The sequence below is a fragment of the Hevea brasiliensis genome, chromosome 9 (assembly GCF_030052815.1).
Source record: "Hevea brasiliensis isolate MT/VB/25A 57/8 chromosome 9, ASM3005281v1, whole genome shotgun sequence".
In the NCBI taxonomy this organism is placed as follows: Eukaryota; Viridiplantae; Streptophyta; class Magnoliopsida; order Malpighiales; family Euphorbiaceae; genus Hevea; species Hevea brasiliensis.
In genome coordinates, this window is record NC_079501.1 from 80938021 (window position 1) to 80962450 (window position 24430).

Genomic DNA, 24430 nt, shown 5'->3' on the forward strand with positions numbered 1-24430 from the left:
AGCCACTTCCTTAGACTGGAGTTTCCTAATTTGTCAATCTAAAATCTTTACTGGTTGCTCCTCATATGACATATCATCCCTAAATTATATGGTCTGAGGTTGCAAAACATGAGATGGATTTGGTACATACTTTCTAAGCATAGAGATATGGAAAACTGGATGTACATGTGCAAAACTAGGTGAAAGGGCTAAACGGTAAGCAACTGCTCCAATTCTCTCCAAAATTTCAAATGGACCAACAAAATGAGGACTAAGTTTTCCTTTCTTCTCAAACCTCACGATTCCTTTTATAGGTGAAACTCTTAGAAATACATGATCACCAACCATAAACTCTACGTCTTTACGCTTAGGGTCAGCATAACTTCTCTGTCGACTTTGAGCAGTTAAAAGTCTATCACTAATTAGCCGAACCTTCTCTGAAGTTAATTGTATCAACTCTGGTCTAGTAAGCCTTCTTTCTCTAACTTCATCCTAATAAATCGGTGACCTACACTTTCGGCCATATAATGCCTCATATGGAGCCATATCTATACTTACCTGATAACTGTTATTATAAGCAAACTCCACTAAAGGCAAATGATGATCCCAACAGCCACCAAAATTCATAACACATGCATGAAGCATGTCCTTCAATGTCTGTATGGTCCTTTCTGACTGTTCATCTATCCGAGGGTGAAAAGCAGTATTAAAGTCTACTCGTGTTCCTAAAGATTCTTGGAACTTCTTCCAAAATTGAGAAGTAAACTGAGTACCACGATTAGAGACAATGGAAACTGGAACACCATGAAGACTAATAATCTTGTATATATACAATTGTGTAAGTTTAGCAAAGTCAAATATAGTTTTCATAGGAAGGAAATGAGCAGATTTTGTCAATCGTTCACTATCACCCAGATTGCATTATAACCACCTCGTGTACTAGGTAAACCCACAACAAAGTCCATAGCAATGTGCTCCCATTTCCACTCGGGAATAGGCAATGGCTGAAGTAACCCAGATGGTCTCTGATGTTCTGCCTTAACCTATTGATAAGTCAAACATTTAGCAATAAAGTCTACAACATACCTCTTCATGCCAACCCACCAATAATCCTCCCTTAAATCATGGTACATCTTAGTTGAACCTGGGTGTACTGTGTAAGCAGAATGGTGTGCCTACTCCATGATTTATCTTCTTAACTCATCAACATTGGGGACACAAATTCTACTGCCATAACGAAGAACTCCATCATCATTTAACATGAACCCTTGAGCTTGGCCTTGATGAATACTATCTATAATCTCACACAACTGAGAATCCCTCTTTTGAGCAGCCTTAATTCTATCAATCAATATAGGCCTAACTCGAAAATATGCTAAGAATGATCCAGCTACGATTTCAAACTCTACTCCCTGATCTAACAACTCATGTAATTCACTAATCAGAGGCCTCCTTTTAGTAGATATATGGGCTAAACTACTAGAAGACTTCCTGCTTAGAGCATCAGCCACCATATTAGCTTTTCCATGGTGATACTGTATGGTGCAATCATAATCTTTCAGCAAATCTACTCATCTTCTTTGCCTAAGATTAAGATCACGTTGGTCAAAGATGTATTTGAGACTTTTGTGGTCACTAAAGATTTCACAAGTCTCACCATACAGATAGTGCCTCCAAATTTTCAAAGCAAAAATTACTGCGGCCATTTCCAAATCATGAGTTGGATAATTCTGCTCGTGCCTTTTCAACTGATGAGAAGCATATGCAATAACCCATCCATGCTGCATCAAAACACATCCTAAACCAATCCTAGAAGCATCACAATACACTGCATAACCCCCTGATCCAAATGAAAGGGCTAACACTAGTGCTGTAGTTAAATGAGTCTTAAGCTCTTGAAAACTTTTTTCACAAGCCTCGGACAACTAAAATTTCATATTCTTCTGTGTCAACTTAGTTAAAGGTGCTATAATGCTACAGAAGTCTTGAACAAACCGTCTATAATACCCTGCTAAACCCAAGAAACAATGAATCTCTGACATAGTTGTGGTTCTAGGCCAATGAAACACTGCCTCAACTTTCTTCTTATTAACACACACCCCATCCTTAGATACTGTATGGCCTAGGAAAGCCACACTATCTAACCAGAACTCATATTTTGAGAACTTGGCATGTAGCTTGTGTTCTCGTAAGGTCTGAAGGATAATTCTCAAATGTTGCTCATGCTCCTCTTTACTCTTTGAGTACACTAGAATGTCATCGATAAACACTATAACAAATTAATCTAAGAAAGGCTTGAAAACTCTATTCCTGGGATCCATAAAAGTGGCTGGAGCATTGGTAAGACCAAAAGACATTACAAGAAATTCATAGTGTCCATACCTAGTCCTAAAGGCTGTCTTGAATACTATGTCTTCTTTCTTTACCCTCAATTAATGATACCCAAATTGAAGATCAATCTTGGAAAAATACTTTGCACCTTGAAGTTGGTCAAACAGGTCATCTATGCATAGAAGAGGATACTTATTATGCACAGTCACCTTATTCAATTGCCTATAATCAATGCACATTCTCAAAGACCTATCCTTATTCTGTACAGATAACACAGGAGTACCCCATGGAGAAACACTAGGGCGAATAAACCCCTTATCTAGTAGGTCATGTAACTGCTCCTTCAAGTCCTTAAGTTCTGCCGGTGCCATGCGATAAGGTGGCATAGATATGGGCTCAGTTTTAGGAACTAAGTCTATACCAAACTCTACCTCTTGCTCTGGGGGTAAACCTGATAAATCTTCTGGAAACACATCAGGAAACTCCTTAACCACTGCAACATTCTCCAAACCTGCACCTTCTACCTAAACGTCTCTAACATAAGCTAGATACCCCTTACACCTCTTTCGCAATAATCGGCTAACACTCACTACTGAGATAAGATCACTAGAGGCTATATGGTGATCTCCCTGAAATTGAAATTCTGCCTCCCTAGGAATTTTAAAGAGTACAACTTTATTATGACAATTCAATGAAATGTGATAAGTGGCTAAGCAATCCATGCCTAAAATCACATCAAACTCAAACATATCCAAAGAAATAAGATTTACAGCTAATTCCCTATCTCCAATGTGAACTATACATCCCTTATACACCATATTAGTGTCTATTGTGTTCCCCATAGGTGTTGATACAAATAAACGATACTCTAACAAAGTAGGTGGTGTACTAAATCTCATGGAAAAGTATAGAGAAACAAAGGAATGAGTGGAATTGAGATCAAACAATACTATAGCATTAAGTGAATAAATAGAAAGTGTACTTATCACTACTGCATTAGATGCCTGAGCATCCTGCTGAGTCAAAGCAAAAACCCTGGCTTGACCTCTACCACCAGATGTTTGTCCCTGAGCTTGAGCAGATCCTCTACCACCAGAACCTCTACCACCCTGACAACGACCACCAGAACCCTGACTTCTACCACTATACTGTGAAATTAGCTGAACCTGAGAGGGAATAGAATGTGCTACCTGACCAGCACCCTGAGTTGTCCCACTAGTAGGACAGTCTTATCTACGGTGTCCTAGTTGTCCACAACCAAAGCATGCTCCAGTGACCCAATGACAAGTGCCCTTATGTGGCTTACCACAATGTTGATAAGGAGTGGAAACAAGCCCAGTGCTAATCTGACTATACCAAGCATTCCCTGCATGAGTCCTCTGCTCACGTCCCTGACCAACTCCAGATTGATGTGCCTTATTATCAACTGTAGACTGAGAACCCTGCTTATTACCCTGATAAGAACCCTGATGACTCTGTCCCCTGTTAAACTGATTATGTAACACCCCTCACTCGACTACAGTGTAGCCGAGCAAGGTGTGCTACATTCGGTGCCGGAGCACCCTATCTTATCTTACTTTATTCCTTTAATCATTTTCAAGTTATTATCTTTTAATATCAATTATTTTTCGATGGAGAAACTAACAGAGTTTCCCCTATTTTATTAATGTTTGATGTGTTTCACTATTCACCTATTTGAAATTTTAACAATATTTTACAAATAAAAATCTCATCAATAATTTTCATAATCATCTCATATGTCAAATCTCATCCATATATCTCAATTTCATATTCATTTCCATGCATTTCCATTCATGCACCATTTATGTATAGAAATTCTCAAGTTTCATTAATTTACATGATATACAATTTAATCAAATATGAATTAACTGAATTATTAATTTACATCACATACCTATTAATTACATTTTCATAATTTACATTACAAGACTATAACCAAGCATTTTATACAACATACAAATTATGACCTATATGGGCCCTATCTACATGCATTGCTGAGGAGGTGATAACCTTGAATACTTCAGACACTTCTGCAAATCAAAACTCCAAAATCTCTGTTTAATATTCGCTGGGCTTTATCTTCAGTACCTGCGTGAGGAAACAAATCCATTGCGCTAAGCATTGCTGCTTAGTGGTGCAATAATATAACAAGAAAATAATATACAAATAAAGGTAGAAATAAACCATAATTCGAATAATTTAGATCTATAATTAATTTAGTTTCTAATATTAACTATCCTCTATCCTGCCATATTCTTCTTTGGAGGTGCTCAGTTCAGAAATTTGCATTAATAATGTACCAGATACGAATAATCTAAAATTTAAACTTATACTTATATTCTTTTGTAAGTCATATTTGTAATGTTATTTAAGTTATAATTCTTCTACTAGTCTTTTTATCACTTCCTTGATACTTTTTAAGTTGTTTACAATTATTTCGTAATATATAAAATTTTTTTTTGGAACTAATTTAATTTACTTCATATCATTCTAAGGAACAAATTTTTGGAGCTAATCTAATTTATTTCAGAACTTCTTCTCATTTATTTACTTTCTAGCATTTTTAATTGCTAATATTCGTAACTTATTTTAATAAATTACATTGCCTGAGTAACCTATGACAGGCTGACTAAACTGGATAACGGGTCGTTGGCACTGGACACCGCGGTGCCTCGGGCCGTCATACCATGGGACGCAGAACGTCAACCACGTATGCAGTCAGTATGGCTAAAAAGCCATGATAACACATAATCGGGCGTTAAGCCATGAGTGCGGGCATAAAGCCATGAATACGGGCATAAAGGCATGAGTACGGGCATAAAGCCATGAATATAGGCATAAAGCCTTTCGCAGTACTGCTAAAATAATACCCTATTAGCATGCCAATCTATCTAATCTGACACACGTGTCTAGGCAATACAAGGGCACATATTATCATTAAATATTAATATATTGTGTTTTATGATTTCATTATTTCATGAAAAATTCCATAATTTATACATTCATCATAATATTCAAACTAATTTCAATTCACATTCATTTGGTTTCGCGTACCATTTACATTCATCATCTTTCCTTTCTCTCTTGATGGGAACCTAAATCCCAAATGACACTTTTATCTCATTTATACATTCAACAATTTATTCATGTCAAGTACATTTCATACTTCAAGTTGTATTGCTAATACATTATGAATTCCACTAGTGTTGGGAGTATAAATCTCAATTACCTATTCCAAGTAATCCATGAATTATTTATGGATTCCAAATTTCATGCCTTAATTTCCTCTACTAATTTAGTTCTTACACTTTGTGTCTTTGTATTACTATTCACATTCTATTCACTCAAATTGTTGACTTTTTAATACATAATAAATTTATTGAACCTAAGTTCACCAAGATACCACATTTTGCATTCTAAAGTTGTTGGTATTGATTTCTAATACCATTTCAAAGCTTATCTTATGTTATTCAAAATTTTCAGATTTCATACCCTAGGTTTATTGTTCCATTGGTCATTTGTACAATAGGAATTTGATAAAATTGCCTTCATGAAAGTTATTCCTTATTGTGTCTAGTTACATTTCTTTTTTTTTAATCACTCAATTTGGAGTTTTTTAGCTCAAGTTATGGTCATTTTACCATAACTAGCCGGATTGACCTGTACCCAGAATTTTTGGGCAATTTGGTTCTGCCAGATTTGGTGACCTAAGTTTGGTTGGCAATTTGACTAGGTTATGGTCAGAATTTGGATTTGTGTTCTTCATGAAAGTTGTAGGCCTATTTCTCAGCTTTCAGCTGGTAAATTTTCAGATCAATTGAACTTGCCTACACTGAGTTATGACTATTTGAACAAACACTATTCATTTTGTCATTTTCCAGGGACAGCCTGTTGGTCACCCGGATTAGTCTAATTTTTAAGTCAATTTGGTTTGGTTTTCTGGGTAGGGTTTCTTCACCAAAGTTTTGACATTATGTTTCTAGTTTCATGTCTAATCGCCTTGCACAAATTGAACCTATACAACTCCGTTTATGGTTGCCCAAACATACTAGACTCACAACCAGTCCTGCAGGTCACCAAGGGCAGCATGCCTAAACTCAACTCCAACATCCTTACTCACTTCAATTCCTCCTCACACACATTAAAATAGTCACTAATTGACCATTACAAGGTTAATATACCATTTCATGAGCAAACCTTAATTTTTTTCACAAACACTAATTTCCAAGTGTCCACTTCATGCTATCATGCTATCTAACACATCCAACACACATAATCCAACATCTAACTCAAGTTATCTCATCACAAACCACTTCTAAACAATTCAAGTCATACAAATCAATAAATCTCATCCTTCTCCCATGGTTGCAAATTTTCATACACACTTCAATATAATTGTTTTGTTCAATTTTACAATAAATTCTCATATAATTTGTCTTCCTAACAAGGACTAAAAAGATAAGGAAGTGAGTATAGGCACTAACCTTGTTGAGCACTCTCTTGGCTTGTTGAAACCTTAGAATTTTCTTCACTTTATGACAATCAAAATGTTACTCTTGATGTGGGGATTAATTTTTGTGGAGGGTGTGTAGGTTTTTGAGGTGGTTTTGGGGTAGAACACAAGCTTGAAGTGTGCTCCAATGGAGGTTTCTCTCTTCTCTCTTTCTCTTTTTCTCTTGTTACGGCTGCCCATGGTGAAGATGCAGATTGGTTTATCAATTTGTCTCATTTATCTCCTTTTTAATTGGTTTTTAGTGGCTTGTTGCAAGGTGATTGGGTGAGACCTAACTAATGACATTATGTGATGTCATATTTCCCATTTAATTCATTTTCATTTTCTTTTATTTTCTACTCATTTTCAATTTAATTTTTAGCAATATTTATTCATATTTTATGTCATAATATTTATTTACTTAACTGGACAAGTCGGCCAAAAATTATCTCTGAAGACGAAATGACCAAAATGCCCTCCGTTTGGCTTAACAGACTGAAATTGTCTGTACCGATTGAAAAGTTTTTCTAAACCTTTTCTTGGCATTATAATGCCATAGAAACCTCAATGACTCTTCTCTGGAGTCCCTAAAATTATTTTATGAATTTTCTCCCTGGTCTAGGGCTCCTAGTTGTGAGAACTGCAACTTCCCACTGGGTTATCCATCGCTAGGGCACCGGCTCATTTAACTTGGTTATATTTTATTTCTAAAATTTTTCTTACATTTTTCTTGTTAATATTTGAGTTAATTATAGTTCCTTACTTTAGTTTAAATATTTTTCCAGACGTTCTAGTTGTCCAGACCGACACCGATCATCGGAACAGTAGAATGTACGGAATTGCTACAGTGAGGGTGTTACAGATTACCTTGACTATCTTTCTTAAACCGCTTGTGTTGCTCACGAGCCCAATGTTCATCATCATACATCTCCATCTGTCTAGCCCGATCAACCACCTCCTCATATTTAGGTAGTCGTAAAGGAGCTACACGATCAATTAGCCTATCTCGTAAGCCCCTTTCAAACCTGCGAGCCTTCTTCTCCACATTTGGAATCAAGTGTTTACCAAAGCGGGATAATTTGGTAAACTTCATCTCATACTTTGTAACTATCATGTTGCCTTGCTTTAAGGTTTGAAACTCTAAAGCCTTAGCCTCTTGAACACTAGGAGGGAGAAATTGCTTTAAGAAGAGAGAGTGAAACTCAGGCCAGAGGATAGAACCTTTGGGTCGCCCATTCTTCTTAGAGAGATACCACTCATAAGCAACTCCCTTAAGCTGATTTCCTACCAACATCACCATCCTAGCAATACTGCAACCCATAGTGTCATAACACCTCTCCATGTCATCTAGAAAATCTAAGGGATCAGCTAATGCATCCTCTCCAGTGAACTCCTTGGTTTTAGCTTGAGAAGTCTGTAGAGTCAAGGAATCGAGCCCTATCCTAAGCTGGTGCTGAAATAGGGCCAACCACTGGTTGCTGTGGTTGAGTTGTAAGGTACTCAGTTATAGTATTAATAGCGCGATTCACTGCATGCAATCCAGCTGCCAGATCTATCATAGTAACCTGGCCAGCTCTAGGTGCTTGAGCTGCAGTAGCTAATTGGAATGGTTGTGCCCCAGTCTTAGCCATAGGCATCTGTTCAGATGTCTGATTAATAGTTTGATGTGTTACCTCCCCTGTTGGATCAAGGTTTGCACCATTAAGACCCTTGGCTCTAGTTCTCCTCTTACATCTAACAGACCCAGGCACCTATTCATTTTAATAAACAAGCATTAAATATGAAAATGTGAGCCAAATTAAGACAGGTGAAAAAGTACGAAGGACACAGATATCTAAAGCAATGATAAACTGAAAAGACGTTAAAGATCCTATGCTCCGCAAGTTTACTATACCTTAACCGGGCTCTGATACCAACTTTGTCACGACCCAAAATTCTCAGCCGTGACCCATGCATAATTTAAGTATTCTTAAATCATGCAAGCCTTATCAGAGTATCTTGAATGAATATATTGTCACTTACTAATCCCAAAAAAATAGACAAAATCCAAATAAACAAAATAATGAATAAACATCATAAATATCCCATAAGTAAACTGTGGAATTTCTATAGATTTCAAAAAAAAGCTTAAACTGTTCAATAAACTAAACTAATTATTAGCCTGAGAAAACATGAATTCGGGCATACCATGAGAACAAATCAAAGATTATCCATCTCTAGAAAATGGACTGAATATTTGGATCAGCCACAAAATTCTACTAATCTGAAATAGATAACAGACAGAAAAAATGTGGTTTGAGCTGATGCTCAGTGAATGATAATTATAGCACACAACGGAATAGAAACAAGCAGACGCTTAATTAATTTCACAATAAATTTTTTATTTAATAAAATTATGCTCATGCTAACAAAATCATTAATAAAATAATTTCATAAAACATATATGCAAAAGAAATTCATTCAATAAAATTTTATGGTACAGTAAACCAGGGTGATGATACCTCACATCACCAAAGGCTAGATGGTAAGAGCGCTACCAGATATTAGATACCTTCCTCCTCGTTCACAGATATCAATGCATATGATACTAATGTAAACCATAAATTATAATTATGCATGACTCAACAATGCAACCTAATACCATGATAATTTATACGGTAGGGCCAAATAACAGATACAGATACTGGGCACAGGTACCAATTCAAAACAGAAAATCAATTTGTATAAATCGATCAAAATCAATAAAAAAATTTCAGATACAAATAATAACTGATAGAGCAATTCCAACAGTTTATTTCAATAACTTCAGAGAGTCAATAAGATCAAATTAATCTCGAATAAATTCAGTGTAACACATTGGTAAATTTTATAGTCAGATATCAATCAATATAAAGACATTAAAGGCCTGTTCCTGAAATCCTAATGGCTCTAATGCAGAGATAATTGACAAAATCAATTATTTAATCAAAATCGGAATAAAATTCAATAATAAAATAAAACTCTAGAAAATCACATGTAAAATAATTGTTAAAATATTTATTTAAAATTTCATTTAATAACAAATTTAATGCTAAAAAATTTTAAAAGAGACTAAAACGGTATCATGTACTATAATTACCACTCACCTGGAACCTCCAAGATAATGGATATTTTCAATGGAAGAGAGACAATTTTAACTGATAGATTGAATATTTGAATCTCCTACACACTCAAAATATAAAAGAGAAATATCAAATAACAATAAAATAAAATAATTTTAATATATAACCAGAAGAAATTATATAATCTAAAAAAATTCAATGTTATTATCTCACAGTAATCATGATTAACCCAATTCAATACCAATAATAATAAAAAAAAATGAATTTCTAAAGTAGTTGTAACAAATCAAGGAGAGAAAATAAAATCAAATTCACCCACTATTGAACAAAGAACGAGAATTTTTACCTTGAAAACAGAATCGAAAGTGATAAATAGAGAAGTAAAAATTTAGGGATTATCTGCGCACATCAGATTATAAATCATATATATATATATATATATATATATATATATATATATATATATATATATATATATATATATATATATATATATATACACGTATATAACAATAAATAAAAGATGATGAAAATATCTGTTGAGAGTATTCGATAGAAAAAAGAGGTGACAAACAGGTTTTGAGAGCAAAATTTAGCAGAAGAGATGATTAGGGTATATATATTTCAAGAGTTCTATTAGGTGTAGAATGAGATAAGAGTTATTATTGAATTGGATTGTTCAGATTATATATATATATTTAATTTCAAAAATAATATATATATAAAAATAAATAAGTAGGCCATCCAATAAAATATTCTTTATTTTATTTTATTATTTTTTTTCTAGATAAATATTTTAAATTATTGTTAGATAATTAAAATAAATAAATAATCAAATAGATAAATATTGGGTTTTCACAGCACCCCACCAAGGACCATTTTAAAATTTTGAAATTGGGTGCCATTCATATTAGTGCCCACGTTACAATTTTTTAGAGACCACAAACTTTCATGGTGGGTGCCATTCATATTAGTGCCCTACCTTGCAATTTTTAGAGGATCAGTTTGAAATTTTCAAAGTGGTCACCATTCATATTAGCGCCCCACCTTACACTATTTGTAAATTCTCTGGGCTCCACTGTGTGCTCATTTATATTAGTGCCCCACCTTGCAATTTTTGAAGGACCAAAATTTTCAAGGTGGGCACCATTTATATTAGTGGCCCACCTTACATGATTATCTATAAATTTTCTGGGCTCCACCTTGCACACCATTAATATTATCTCCATCTATAGGTTCTTTGTCCATTTGTTAAGAATTAAAATTCGTGACATGTTTTTGTGAGAGAATGTGTGTGTAACACCCAGAATGCTAGTTATACTACTGCCCCACATGAAAAATGATACTTTTACACGTGTTTTTCCTAAAATGCTACTCAAAATAGTGTCCACTTTTGTAAAAATCACCAACCACATCCACCTCAGCAACATTCCACCCCTCCTGGTAAATAAGTTTCTACTCACCCCCAACTAAAAAAATAATTCTTCATTTACACCTATTTGAAAAAAAAAACCCAACTTTTTATTGTCTTACTCTAAGTTAACGAAATTTAGTTGGGAGATTTTATTATTTTGAATCAAGCATTTTGTGCATTTGATTTTTCAGGTTTGATTTTGATTTAGAATTGTTCAGCTTTGATTTTGATTTAGAATTGTTCAGCTTTTGTTATCTTACTCTAAGTTAACGAAATTTTGTTGGGAGATTTTGTTTATTTTGAATCGAGCATTTTGGGAATTTGATTTTTAGGTTTGATTTAGATTGGGATTTCATTGACATTGAAAATATTCTTTCTATTTTTGTTTGGTTCTTTGGTTATCCTCTTGCTATTACTTGGTTTACATCAATTTAACTAACAATTTGGTATTTGAGGAAAATCTCAAAACCCATGAAAATTGATAGATTAAATAAGTGTTCAAGGAAAAACAAGAGAAACTGATTTAAGAAAAAGGAGTAGGCCAATTTAAGAAGTTTATTGATTTTCTTTTCATGTCAACATTTTTTTTAACCTTCACTCACTGCATTACATTTGATTCATGCATATTGTTGATTAGGATTCTAAGGTTATATTAATTCCTCTTTACAAGAATTGAGGTATGAGATAAGAAGTTTTAAAAATTGAGGGTGTCATTAGGCTTTTTTCATAAAGTTTGGGGGTTAATTTATACATTTGGTTGAGGAAAATTAAGCTTTAATTAGAAGAATATAAGAAGTGATCCAATCTTTCTTGAACATTATTTGAATCAATATGGCCATAAAAAAAAAAAAAAAACTTGAGAAAGTTATTCTTAAAGCTTTCATGTTATAGTCCTACCCTCCTACCTACTTGCCTATGAGAAATTATAATGATTCCATGTAAACAATCCTACATGGCATGGCAAGCCAATAAAGTTAAAAATATTGATAAGAATGAGCCTTATAAAAATGAAGGTGGAAAAAAAAAAAACTAATAAGCAGTCTTTTTTTTTTCCATGATTGTATTCATTTATAAGAAAGTGGACCAAAAAAAAAAACTTCAAAATGATTTCAAGTAAGCTACTCAACGTATTTATTAGGAAAGTAGGGTTTGTCTAAATCGTGGCATATAAGATTTGATTTCACAGTACAATCAAGAAGAAATAATATTTTTGTTTTCAAGTTTGAACATGAAGTGGATGCCACTTATGTCCTTAGTAATAAACCATGGTGCATTCAAAATTAGCTTGTTTCTATTCGGGAATGGCCTTTTGATTTGGCTTTAGAAGAGATCGAGTTAATGGAATCCCCCTTTTGGATCCATGTTTCAAGATTGCCCCCTAACCAACTCAATACACAGAATGCCAGGATCAAAAGAAACTCCATAGGGGTCTTTCAAGAAGTCCATCTAGCGCAGGATAGGGTGACTATTTTCTGCTTTATCTTTGAATCAAAGTTGCTCTACCCCTAGATAAACTTCTCCTTACAAGTTTTTACGATAAGAAATCCAATGGAGAGTTACAGTGGGTTCATTTAAATATGAAAATTTTCTAGATGTCTGCCACTACTATGGTATGCTCAGCTATTTTGGTAAAAATTGTAGCAATCATCCTCCTCCTTTTTCAGCAGCAAGTGCCTCTACCAGTAAATTTGGTTATGGGTCTTGGTTACTAGGGTTGAGCATTTGGTTCAAATCGAAACCAAATTGCTCAAACAAAAAATTGAATTTCACATAAAAAAACACAACCAAATTGAACCGATTTAAAAGAGGAACCAAATCAAATTGAACTATTACAATTCAGTTCAAACTTCCCAAATAAAAAATCCTTAAAATTTTCCCTCAAATAAAAAATCCCTAATTTGCTGCCCCAAATCACAAATCTCTAATTTATTACCCCAAATTGAAAATCCTCAAACACATTCAATAATTCATACAAATTCAATACAAATACAAATCATTGCAAAATCATAATAGATTCAATACAAATGCAATATCTATAGTATATACCCAATTCTCAAATTCAATATAATCAAATCACAAATCCCCAATACACCCAAGTTGCAATAGATTCAATCACTACACAGGTAATAGATTTGATACTTAAAGCTCAAATCGAAGAACTTGATAATGCTATTTGAAGAGTTTCTAGGCAATAACACCCGGATCTCAAATTCAAATAGCATATCAACTTTACCATTTTGAGACTTAATGGTGAAAAAGACTAAAGATAAGGGATCCCTCCAAGTGTGAGGACCAAAGAGTGAATTGAAGACATTGGTGATGGTGTTGCGAGTGCCTGTTGTGAGGTAATAGTAAGAAGAAGAAGTTGAGAAAAAGAAAAAGTCAAAGCACAAGAGGAAAACGTGCATGATTTAGAAAGAAGAGAGGTAGAGAGCTAGGTTAGCGGCTGGGCCGACTAGGAATGGGTTTGGTAGAGTTAGGGTTTCTAACATATTATATATGTGTATGTGTGTGTGTGTGAATATATGTATATGTATATATATATATATCTCCAAAACAACAACATTTTAGGGAATTTGGAAATTGGTTTGGTTTAGTTCAAAACTATTTTCTCACTTAAAAACCAAACCAAACCAAAAAATATAAAATATCTAAAATTGAAAACCGAACCGAATCGTTCACAATGAAAAACTGAACTGAATGAATTGAATTTACTCTGTTCGGTTTAATTTTTTGATATGGACTTAAATATGCTCAACTTTATTGGTTGTGAGCATCACCTCCTACCTTAGTCATAAGAAACTCTACCACGGGTTTGGAATCACAAGTTGGGGAACCTCCTAGACCATAACCACATGCAAGCTCATTTGCACCATTTCTCACCCTATCACCCACCAATCTTGCACCTCTTGCATCTATATAGATATAATCCGAACCCAAATCTATAATGAAACAATAAGATTCCTTTACAATGACAAAAATTTAACTGAACCAAACCCAAAAAAAACCTTTTCCACCATTGATAATTCCATCATGGGCCACATCCTCCTTTCTTATTGGTTGAAAATGCTTCCCACTGGTGAATAGCAACAAACCTATCTGAATACCCTTGAGGGAAGCATCAAATACCAGAGTAACCATACCCTTTCCTTTTTTGGAAATTTTTAGACCCTATCAATAAGTCACACGGAAAACTTACCAATTTAATGCCTCATCGAGTAGTGTACCCCTGATCCAATCCACAGATCCACAAAACAGCTTTTCTCTTTTAAGGAGATCAAATAATTATTTGGTGAGTATCTATCCACTTTGGCAATACATGATGTTGACTTGCATAAATTTTTTCAACAATTTCCATATCTTATCAACTATTTTCAAGAGGAGGCCATGAAATTATTGCAACCATTTGGTTCTAATGTTGAGTCTTTTAGATAAGGAAATTTAAGAGATAATCAGAAACAGGTTAGTTGTCAAAAAGAGTCAGAACCATTCCCCATTGACAACCCATATACCAATCGTCCTATTTGAGATAATGACTTGAGCTCGTCTGCTTCCAAGGCCTAGGTTACCACTAGTCCATTACTTCATTAGCCTGCTACTTCATCTTCTAAAGAAATTTTATTCCATATAACCAAGCCTTGGGCAAAATGAACTCATACCCTTGGACCATTAAGTACAAACTACTTTTGTGTTCTATAAAGCCATTAAAGAGCCTATTAATCCCCCCTAGACGATCGCCATAATAAACCCAATAAGGAACCCTCTTCAAAACAAGTAGAACCAAAAATAATAGTTGCAAAAGGAAATTGGAAAAGGAAAGCTAGAGCACAACATCAGAGCAATACCTCAGTGGTCATTAGAGAACTTAGGGCAAATCAAAACCCAAACTATAATGCCCAACATTCACAATCCTTGAAATTAGCTCTAAGAAAGAGGTAGGAATGAGCAAGAAAATCATGGAGGCAGTAAGAAACTATGCATTGGTAATGCCTCATCTAAAATGGTAGAGGTAGCCAGCCAGAAGTGGTCCTAGGTGGATAAATGAGGATTGTGTACTGCAATTTTTAAGGTGTAGGGAACCCCCTGACAATACACATTTTGATAGAGATTTGTATATCCCATTCCCCTAGTGTGCAATTTCTCATGGAAAAGAAAAATAATTCCAACTGTGTGAAGGAACAGATCAGAAAATGTGGCCATTTTGAAACTTTTTTTGTTGAACCTGTAGGTTAAGCAAGTGGTTTATGTTTAGCTTGGAGAGAGGAGTGTGATTTACCAACTGTAAAAGTGGAAGACTTTTTCTTTCATACTTGTATTACCACTTTGCCTAATGAGAAATGGGAGTGTGATTTGTCAATCATAAAAGTGGAAGACTTTTTCTTTCATACTTGTATTACCACTCTATTTAATTAAGATTATCTCAGTTTGATTTCTTGCTGCATTATAAGGCTAATCTTAAATGCAATGTGGTCCTCATTTGAGATTTTAATGCTTACTTGAATCTAAGTGAGAAGCAAGGAGGGCAATGTCATCATTCTAGTAAAATCAAACCATTCCAAGAACTCATTCAAGAGCTACGTGTTGTTGATCTAGGCTTTTATGGCCAACCGTTCAGTTGGAACAATTAAAGAGATGGAGCGCATAATATTATGGAATGGCTAGATAAAGGTTTGGTTTCTCCCTCTTGGCTTTTGATGTTTCCTAACACTGAAATTTTCATTTAGATGATGTAGGGCTAGACCACAGACCACTTCTCTTGATTGTTGATCCCTTTCAAAAGTGAGCAAATAAAAGTTTTTTTTTTATGATTCTGAATGGGCCAATGATCCTAGAGCAAATGTGTATATATATATTTCTTCTTCATGGTGCAGTAGTGTTTGAGGCTTCCACCAATTTTGGCCCATTAAAAATTGAAATTATGTAGAAGGGTGTAGGTTGATTGGAATAAGAACAATAATAGCAATTCTAAATCTAAAATCAAGTTGTTGGAAGGTTAACTGTAGGCAGCAAAAACCAATCCTTAAGGTTGGGTTGGCATACCATCGCAATTTAGAAAAGGAACTTAAAATAGAGTTTATTATAGAGGAGAAATACTGGGAGCAGAAGGCTAGGTAATCCTAGTAGCATTCTAGTGATAAAAATACTATGTATTTTCACATAAAGGTTGTGGAAGCAATTTATTCGCCAAATTCAAGACTCTCAAGTTATGTGGAAGTATTCTTTGCATGAAATTTTTAATGAGGCTCTTAACTACTTTTTAGATATCTATACTTCTATAAATCCTTAGAATTTGGAGTTTATTACTAGTGAGATGAATCGTAGTGTAACTAAAGTCATGAACAATGCCTTAATTGCACCCTTGTCTCGTGAGGAAATTACCAAGGCCACTTTGTCTATCAATCCCACCAAGGCCTAATAGATGATGGGCTAAAAGGGCTATTCTTTCAAAAATACTAGGGAATTATTTAAGACATCTACGTGGCTGTCATGGAATTCTTTCATTCAGGTAGCATGCTAAAAGGTATCAATCACATAATTATCACTTTAGTGCTTAAAGTAAAATAGGCCCAACTATGAGGGATCTCTAGCCTATCGATTTATGCAATGTCTTTTATAAGATTATTTCAAAAATTCTAACCAATAGATTGCAGCCTTTTATGAATGAGATCATTGGTGAAGAGCAAAGAACTTTTACTAAAGGAAGACTTATATCAGATAATATCCTGCTCTACCATGAAGTTATGCATAATTTGAGTTTGAGAAGGAAAGGAAAAAAAACTATGGTATGCCTTTAAAGCTTGATATTAGTAAAGCTTGTAAGTGTGTTGAATGGCCTTATGTATAACATACGCTCAATAGTATGGCTTTTCATAGTAGATGGATGAACTGGGTGATGGAATGTGTTAGTACAGTGACCTATTCCTTACATATCAGCAGACACAAATTAGACCTCATTAAACCAACCAAAGGTATCAGGCAAGGAGACCCCCTATCTCCTTATTTATATCTAATTTATGCTGAGGGACTTTCCTTGCTTATCAAAAAATCTAATCTTACTGGTTATCCATTTCTAAAAGAGGACTATTTCTTTCTTACTTGCTTTTTGCTCATGATTCCATCATTGTCTCTAAAGCCTCATCAAATGAAGCAAAAATGATTAAGTGAATTCTCCTAGATTGTTTAGTTGCTAGCAGGCAATCTACCAATTTGGATAAGTCAACTCTTTGTTTAGCATAAATACCCTAAGGAATATTCATTCAATCATCTCTTCTGTTCTAAGGATGGAGAATGTTGGGGGCTAAGACAAATTCTTGGGTTTACCTTCTGTTATATCTATATAAAAAATTACTGCCTTTACCCAAATAAAAGATAACATCCATCATAAGATAGCAAGTTGGAAAGAGGAACTCCTATCCAAAGGAAGGAGAGAAGTCCTTATTAAATTAATCTCCACATTAATTCCTGTATATGTTATGTCATGTTTCAAATTTCCTGGCTCTCTCTGTCTTTTTGGTGCGGCCAACACAAGGAAGAGAAGAAATTACACTGGGTGTCTTGGGAGTCTATGTGTGATCCTAAGCAAAGAGGAGGATTAGGTTTTGAGGATTAGGTTTTAAGGATATGGAGGCTTCTAATATAGCCTTACTAGCTAAGCAAAGATGGCGCCTAATTTCTAATCCTCAGTCTCTTCTAGCCAGGGTTCTTAAAGGAAAATATTTTCCTCTTACATCTTTCATGCATGCCAATTTAAGGAGTTATCCATTTTGGGAATGGCAAAGCATATTGTGGGGTTGCCAAGTTTCGGAGAAAGGTATTTGTTAGCTAGTGGGTGATGGTTGATCTATTCTTTGTAAGATGGAATCTTGGGTACCATCCTTATTCTCTCTTCCACTAAAAATTAAAAGTTCTCATGATAACTTTGTTGTTTGGGCAGCTCAACTCATGGATGAGAATTTTCTTACATGTAATCTTAATACCTTGCAGTAAAGCTTTGTGGAGGAGAATATTCCCCACAACTTTTCCATCTTGGTGGCTTTTATTTAGAGATGAAGATTAATTCATATGGCATTTTACTACTCATGGGAACTACATAGTCAAACTGGGTTATTTTTTAGCAAGACAAATTCTCCACCAATCCCGCAAACATGACCAAACAGGACCAGATCCTTTAGCCACCACTTCCATGGAATCCTTTTGGTCTTCTATTTGGAAGCTTAAAATACCACCAAAGCTTGCTTTTTTTTTTATTATTTTTTTATTTTTTATGGTGTTTGTCAAAGGAAAGACTGCTAAAAAAAGATCTTGTTAAGCTTCGCATCCCTTACACTGATACTGATTGTGATTTTTGTGGAGCCCTAGAAACTCATCATCACCTTTTCTTCACTTGTCCAAGGGCAATTAGTTTCTGGATCAATTCCCTCTTGTGCTTATGGTCTTCCTTTCTGCAAAGTAGCCCTATTAAGGATTACTAGTTTTATCTATAGAATTAGGCTCACCATCAAGTAAATGGCTCTGATTTTCTAGTTCTATTGGCTTTCCTTCTATCTCATCTATGGAAATATAGAAACTTTCATGTGTTCCAACACTAGCAAATTTCAATCCAAGAATTTGACTCAAGTAAGAGCTCTTTCAGCCATGCATTCGGAAGATGTGTGGAATCGCCTCCTCCAACCCTGGCTCCCTGCCCCAACCAACCAAATTATGTTAAGATTAATTTGATGCAAGCTACAACAAGAGATTGAAGGAAGGAGCCTTAGCTGTCATTGCCTGTAATTCAAAAGGGATTATCTTGGGCTGATTTTGTAGGTTGCTTTCTGAAAGTATGGACCCTTTAACTCTAGAGATGCTGGCATGCCGCGAAGCCATGCTTTTGGGAAAGGCTAAAGGTTTCCGAGAAGTTGTAATAGAGGGGATCACTGATAACAATTCAAGCCATTCAAGGCACCTTAGTTGCAATCCACCTTCAAGGCATAGTCAAGGACATCAGGTGCCTTCTTGTTGATTTTGATCATGTTCTTTTTAAGCATGTGAGGAGTGGTAACTCAATAGCTCATAAGCTTGCGAATGCAACTCTCTATGATATTTCCTTCTTACCAAATCCAATGTATTAATTTACATCAACTTTTTCTGTTTAAGTTTTTCATCAATGAATTTTCCTTTGATAAAAAAAATAGTAACTAAAAAAATTCAACCTTCACGAGTGTTTTATTTAATTTAGATAATTTTATTTTAATTTCATATTTTAGTATTCATTTTATTAAAATTAAAAATAACATAATGTTATCATCATTTTAAATAAAAATTTTAATTATATTATAAATTCTTCATATTTTATAATTTAAGTAAAAAAAAATTACAAAATTTTGTAATTTAATAGGACATCGTTTCCAGCAAAATTCTTTGCCCAATTCCTGCAAAGGCAAAATTAACTTCTACGAGCGCAGCTTATCTACAAAATTCTGAAGCGTGAGGTCATTAGTTCGTTGGAACTACTGCTAGCCACAATCATTTTTACATATTTATGGCAACGGCAGCGGCTACGGCGACGGTGGCAGTGGCCGCCGCAGCTGCTTCTAAGATTATAAGAGGCGGCGGACTGAGAGTGGGTGTCTGCAGTCGCCTGGGTATGGATATGGTTCGCAATCGTCCATTTAGTATCAAGACCGCAACGCTATTTTCACCAAGGCACCATCGATTTTCCTGTTTTTGCACCACCGCTAATGTTAATGTGAATGCGGAAGAGCCCACATCAGTTTCCACCGCCACGAACACAGCATCTGAATCGGGATTGGATGGGGATGTTGGCAGTATAAGAGATGCAGCCAAGATGCTCGACATAAGGGTTGGCCGAATCATCAAAGCGTGGAGGCACGAGGAGGCAGATACCCTTTATGTGGAGGAGGTGGATGTGGGGGAGGATGAACCTCGTATCGTTTGTAGTGGGCTTGTTAAGTACATCCCTCTCCACCATCTCCAGGTCTGAATATTTTCAAGAACAGCCTTTTCTCATTTACCAAACAATCCAGATTTTTTTTTCCTTTTGATTTATATTCAAAGGGTTTTTGCAGGATAGGAAAGTGGTGGTGCTTGCTAACCTTAAGCCTAGGAACATGCGTGGGGTCAAATCGAGTGGAATGCTCATGGCTGCTTCCGATGCTTCTCATGAGAATATTGAGCTCCTTGAGCCTCCTGAAGGTTCTATTCCGGGGGAAAGGATTTGGTTTGGCGCTGAAGACGACCAACAAAATCAACCTGATCCTGCCACTCCTAACCAGGTTCCATTTTACCTTTTTCACATACCTGCTATTGTTATGTCGAACCCTTGAAACTTATCTTTATTATAGGATTTTTTTCCCCTTCATCTTCACCATTGTTTCTGCTGTACTTTGAAAAGATTGAATTGCTTAATTGGCTTGGCTACTTCGTGCATGTTCTGTATTTATATATTTAACTAGAAATAAAACAATAAAACCTCTTTAGTTTGAAATGTTATTGATTCACCAGAAGATCTATATTTAGATGAGGCGGAGACATGCAAAAGAGCTTGCTCAAATTAAAGCATTTAATAAATTGATTCCGAATAAATTATATCTCACTTCACATCAAATCTATACATTCAAAAAGCCCTCTCTCTCTTTCTCTCGGTGGATTTAACAGACTTTAGAAAATTGTACTCTATGAACCTTGATCTTGTAGATGCACTTTATGCTTCCTTTGGTTAAGGCTAATTACAAAAGTGAATAAGATGGCAAATAAATTAAGTCTTCCATTCATTGGATTAATGTTGTTCAAAAAAAAAAAAAAAAAAAAATTCCATGGGCTTGATAAAGACAGACAGAAAAGCAAAGTGAAATATCACATTTATATTTTATCATTATAATCTCATACGTGAAAGTGCTAGGCTTATGAATTCATGATAAATTACTTCAAATATGTAAGGTCTGCACCAAATACTACTAGATTTTTTTTTTTGTTTTTTTTTTTTTTTTTTTTTTTTTTTTTTTGTAACTTGGAAGAAAACATATGGGCTATGGTGAAAAATACGTCTGTTTTCTCTCCATTTTCTATTGATTCAATTTAAAATCCAATTCCTTCCAGAAGTTCTTAGTTTCAGACCCATGTTATTGGAATGTGTGTAAGTTCATTCTGCATGGAACTTATATAGCATAACAATGTCTTTGAAAAAAAAAATATTTGCATATATTAGAACTACTGTACAAAATTTCATATAAACCAGCGAAAGGCGCATGGGGCTCCAAGTGTAGCGCCTTATCCAGGGAAAAGCGAGGGACCTCACCCGGGCGCAGCTAGGCGTTGCGAGGCGCCAGGCGCGCCTAGGCGTGCCGGAGAGAGGTCAGGTAAAGCTTTTAAAAATTGACCCAATCCTTTTTTTTTTTTAAACTGTCGCGACACTGAGCCAAGCCAACCCAGACCCCTAGACCGAAAAGAAGAAGAAGAAGAAGAAGAAGAAGAAAGAGAAGGATCCTTACTTGTTACTGCATGCTTCTCCATTTCAAAGATCTGCTTTCCAGGTTTGTCTTCTTTATTTTTCCTCTTCTTTTCCTTCTCCCCTCATCTCTATCCAGCCTTGTTCAAGGTTTTTTCTTTATCTCTTCTCTTTTGTCACGCACGCCTCATTTCTATCCAGCCTTCTTCATGCTTCTTTTTCTCCTCTTCTCTTCCTTCATGCCTCATCTCTCTCCAGCCCTGTTTCATGCTCTTTTTCCCCTTCATTCTACTCTGCTGCTATAGTCCTCTGTCTTCAAAATTGTCGGTGGCTTGGTGCTGCATTTTTTTTCTACTCTTCTTGCTGCTTTCTCTCTCCAATTATGTTTTTTTTTTTTTTTTTTTTTTCACTGTAATTCATTTCTGCTATTATGTTTCCCATTTTGAACCTCATGTTTTTGCTTATGGTGCTAAATTCCATGGGGCATGGTTCATATCTGAAACTGACTATTGAACAATAAATTAGAAGGAAAAATTAATAATTAATAATGTAAAATATTTTATTAATTTTCTGTTGATATAATTTTTTTTTAATTTTCTGTTCAGATAATTTCCAAATACAATGTTTTAAGCATTTCATTTTCTTCTATACCTTTAATATATTATAATATGAATATAAATAAGTTTAAGCAAATTTAATGATTTCATCAAATTATAATATGGTTTTATATACAGTATACCTTTCATGTAGTAATTTTATGTAAGTATATTGATAATAGATCCAAGTTTATGAATTTATATTTAGTGAAACTAAATATTTATATTAATATGATGTGATTAATTCCATACAAAGTCATGAATTTTCAGTTATTTAATTTTTTTTTATTTTTACCCCTCACCTTACTCAGGCGGGCGTGCTTGCGCTTGTGCCTTGCGCCTAGGCCCAGGACCTTTTTAGCGTCTTGGTGTGCCTTAGCCTTTAATAATTATGATATAAACAGAGCATCAGTTTCATATCAAGCAAAACACCATGAATGTCTTCTTCTATAATCCATGAATCTCGTCTTCTCTAATCAGCCTATCTCCAACCTAATTGGTAATAAGTAAACAGACATGAATAGGATAATGCTGGAATGACATAATATCCACTGAATATGATTGCCTGAAGAAATTGAAAGCAATCTTGTGCAAAACTTCCTGATCAGTAATTCCACACCAAAAATTTTGTTTGTTTTCCGCATTGAGGGCGCTGGTGTTATCTTCGACACCAAAACTACCCTGCAATGTGCCTGCCCTGCTCCACCTAATCAGTTTCACTATTTTTGACATCCACAAGGAGTAAAGAACCAGACCTCCTTGGGGACTGAAATTGAAGCAAATGGCCTACAATCAGCTTTTGCCTTGTAATAGTTGTATTAAAAGAAAAAGACTATAATTGTTTTTTTTTTTTTTTCCTTTTTTCTGTAAATTTTCAGGAGTTTCTTTTTGAGCTCCTCCATGGGAATGCCCATTCTGGTTTACCTTCTAAGTTTTATAAGAGAATATTATCCCCGAACCTCTCTTTGCTACACTTCCAAAGCAAAAAATATCCAGAGTCACCTTTATCTTGGGTCATGAGGACTCTGGAAAGTACATTGTTGTCCTGTTAGGAAATCAAACATTACTCATTCAACATGCATTATTTTATGTATCAATGTAGTTAAATCTGTGTTTCTTATTCTCCCACTTATTATCTGCAGATTCAAAAGAAAAAGATTTGGGAATCAGTGCAGCCTCATCTCAAGACAGATTATTCTTGTCTGGCTATGCTTGGGGAGCATTTAATGCGGACTTCTGCAGGTGTGGTGGGGTGCAGATCGCTGAAGAATGCAAATATTTCTTGAATGAGCTTGGAAATTCGTGTCACTTAGTTTTTCATTTCTTCTTGGTGCGAAATTTTCCTAGCTGCATTTGTTTCTTCCTTGTCTAGCTTGGCAAAGTTAATGTGGATATTAGCATATGCTTGCTACAATTTCTGATGGTCACAGTTTTATCGGTTCTTTTATGTCTTTGTGATAACATATCTTTGAATTATTTGCAAGCAATTTAGTTTAGACATTGAGTTACTTATTTCATTTTAGTAGTGTCTTTTCATCCTTAAAAGGCACACTAACTGGGAACCCTTGACGACTGCCTTGAGCTATTCTTTCAACAAAGTGTATATATTAAAAATTTTACTGACATTACTATCTATGCCTGGTTACTTTCTTCGCTATTGGTAATATCTATGGCTCCCTTCTTTCTTCTTCTTCTTCTTCTCCTCTTTTGTTTTTTCTTCTTTTCTTTTGGATGGTGGGAGGTTGACTTGACTTACACACTTAAGCTAGATCTTTAGTTGAACCAGATATGATATTAGCCTGGTAAAACCCTGTTTAACTCAGCCAGGCTTTATATATATATATATATATATATATATATATATATATATATAATAAAAATCTTCTTCGAGTGACTTGTTTTCCAACGCAAACAAATTACTTACAAGCATGATGTCTCACTAACCATTACAAAATTATTAGATTGTCAATAGAAAATAGAATTAACTGTCTTAATAAAATATTGAATATTCATTTCTGATTTGAGTAGAATGAAGGCATGAAAGTGTAG

General features: G+C 34.9%; 1 protein-coding gene across 1 annotated transcript; it reads left to right on the top strand.

Moving 5' to 3' along the window:
• The first annotated feature begins 19704 nt into the window (after window positions 1-19704).
• Window positions 19705-23889, top strand: LOC110670427 (uncharacterized). The gene is made up of 3 exons (XM_021832471.2): window positions 19705-20315; window positions 20407-20613; window positions 23524-23889. The coding sequence occupies exons 1-3, from the start codon at window positions 19860-19862 to the stop codon at window positions 23665-23667; spliced, it is 807 nt and encodes a 268-aa protein (XP_021688163.2). The 5' UTR covers window positions 19705-19859; the 3' UTR covers window positions 23668-23889.
• The last annotated feature ends 541 nt before the right edge of the window (window positions 23890-24430 follow it).

What these genes read in the sequence shown, in the direction of transcription:
- LOC110670427 (XM_021832471.2), top strand. Translation starts at nt 19,860, where the DNA reads ATGGCAACGGCAGCGGCTACGGCGACGGTGGCAGTGGCCGCCGCAGCT. An exon ending in TCCCTCTCCACCATCTCCAG is followed by an intron (nt 20,316 to 20,406) that starts GTCTGAATATTT and finishes GGGTTTTTGCAG; the next exon opens with GATAGGAAAGTGGTGGTGCT. An exon ending in ATCCTGCCACTCCTAACCAG is followed by an intron (nt 20,614 to 23,523) that starts GTTCCATTTTAC and finishes TATTATCTGCAG; the next exon opens with ATTCAAAAGAAAAAGATTTG.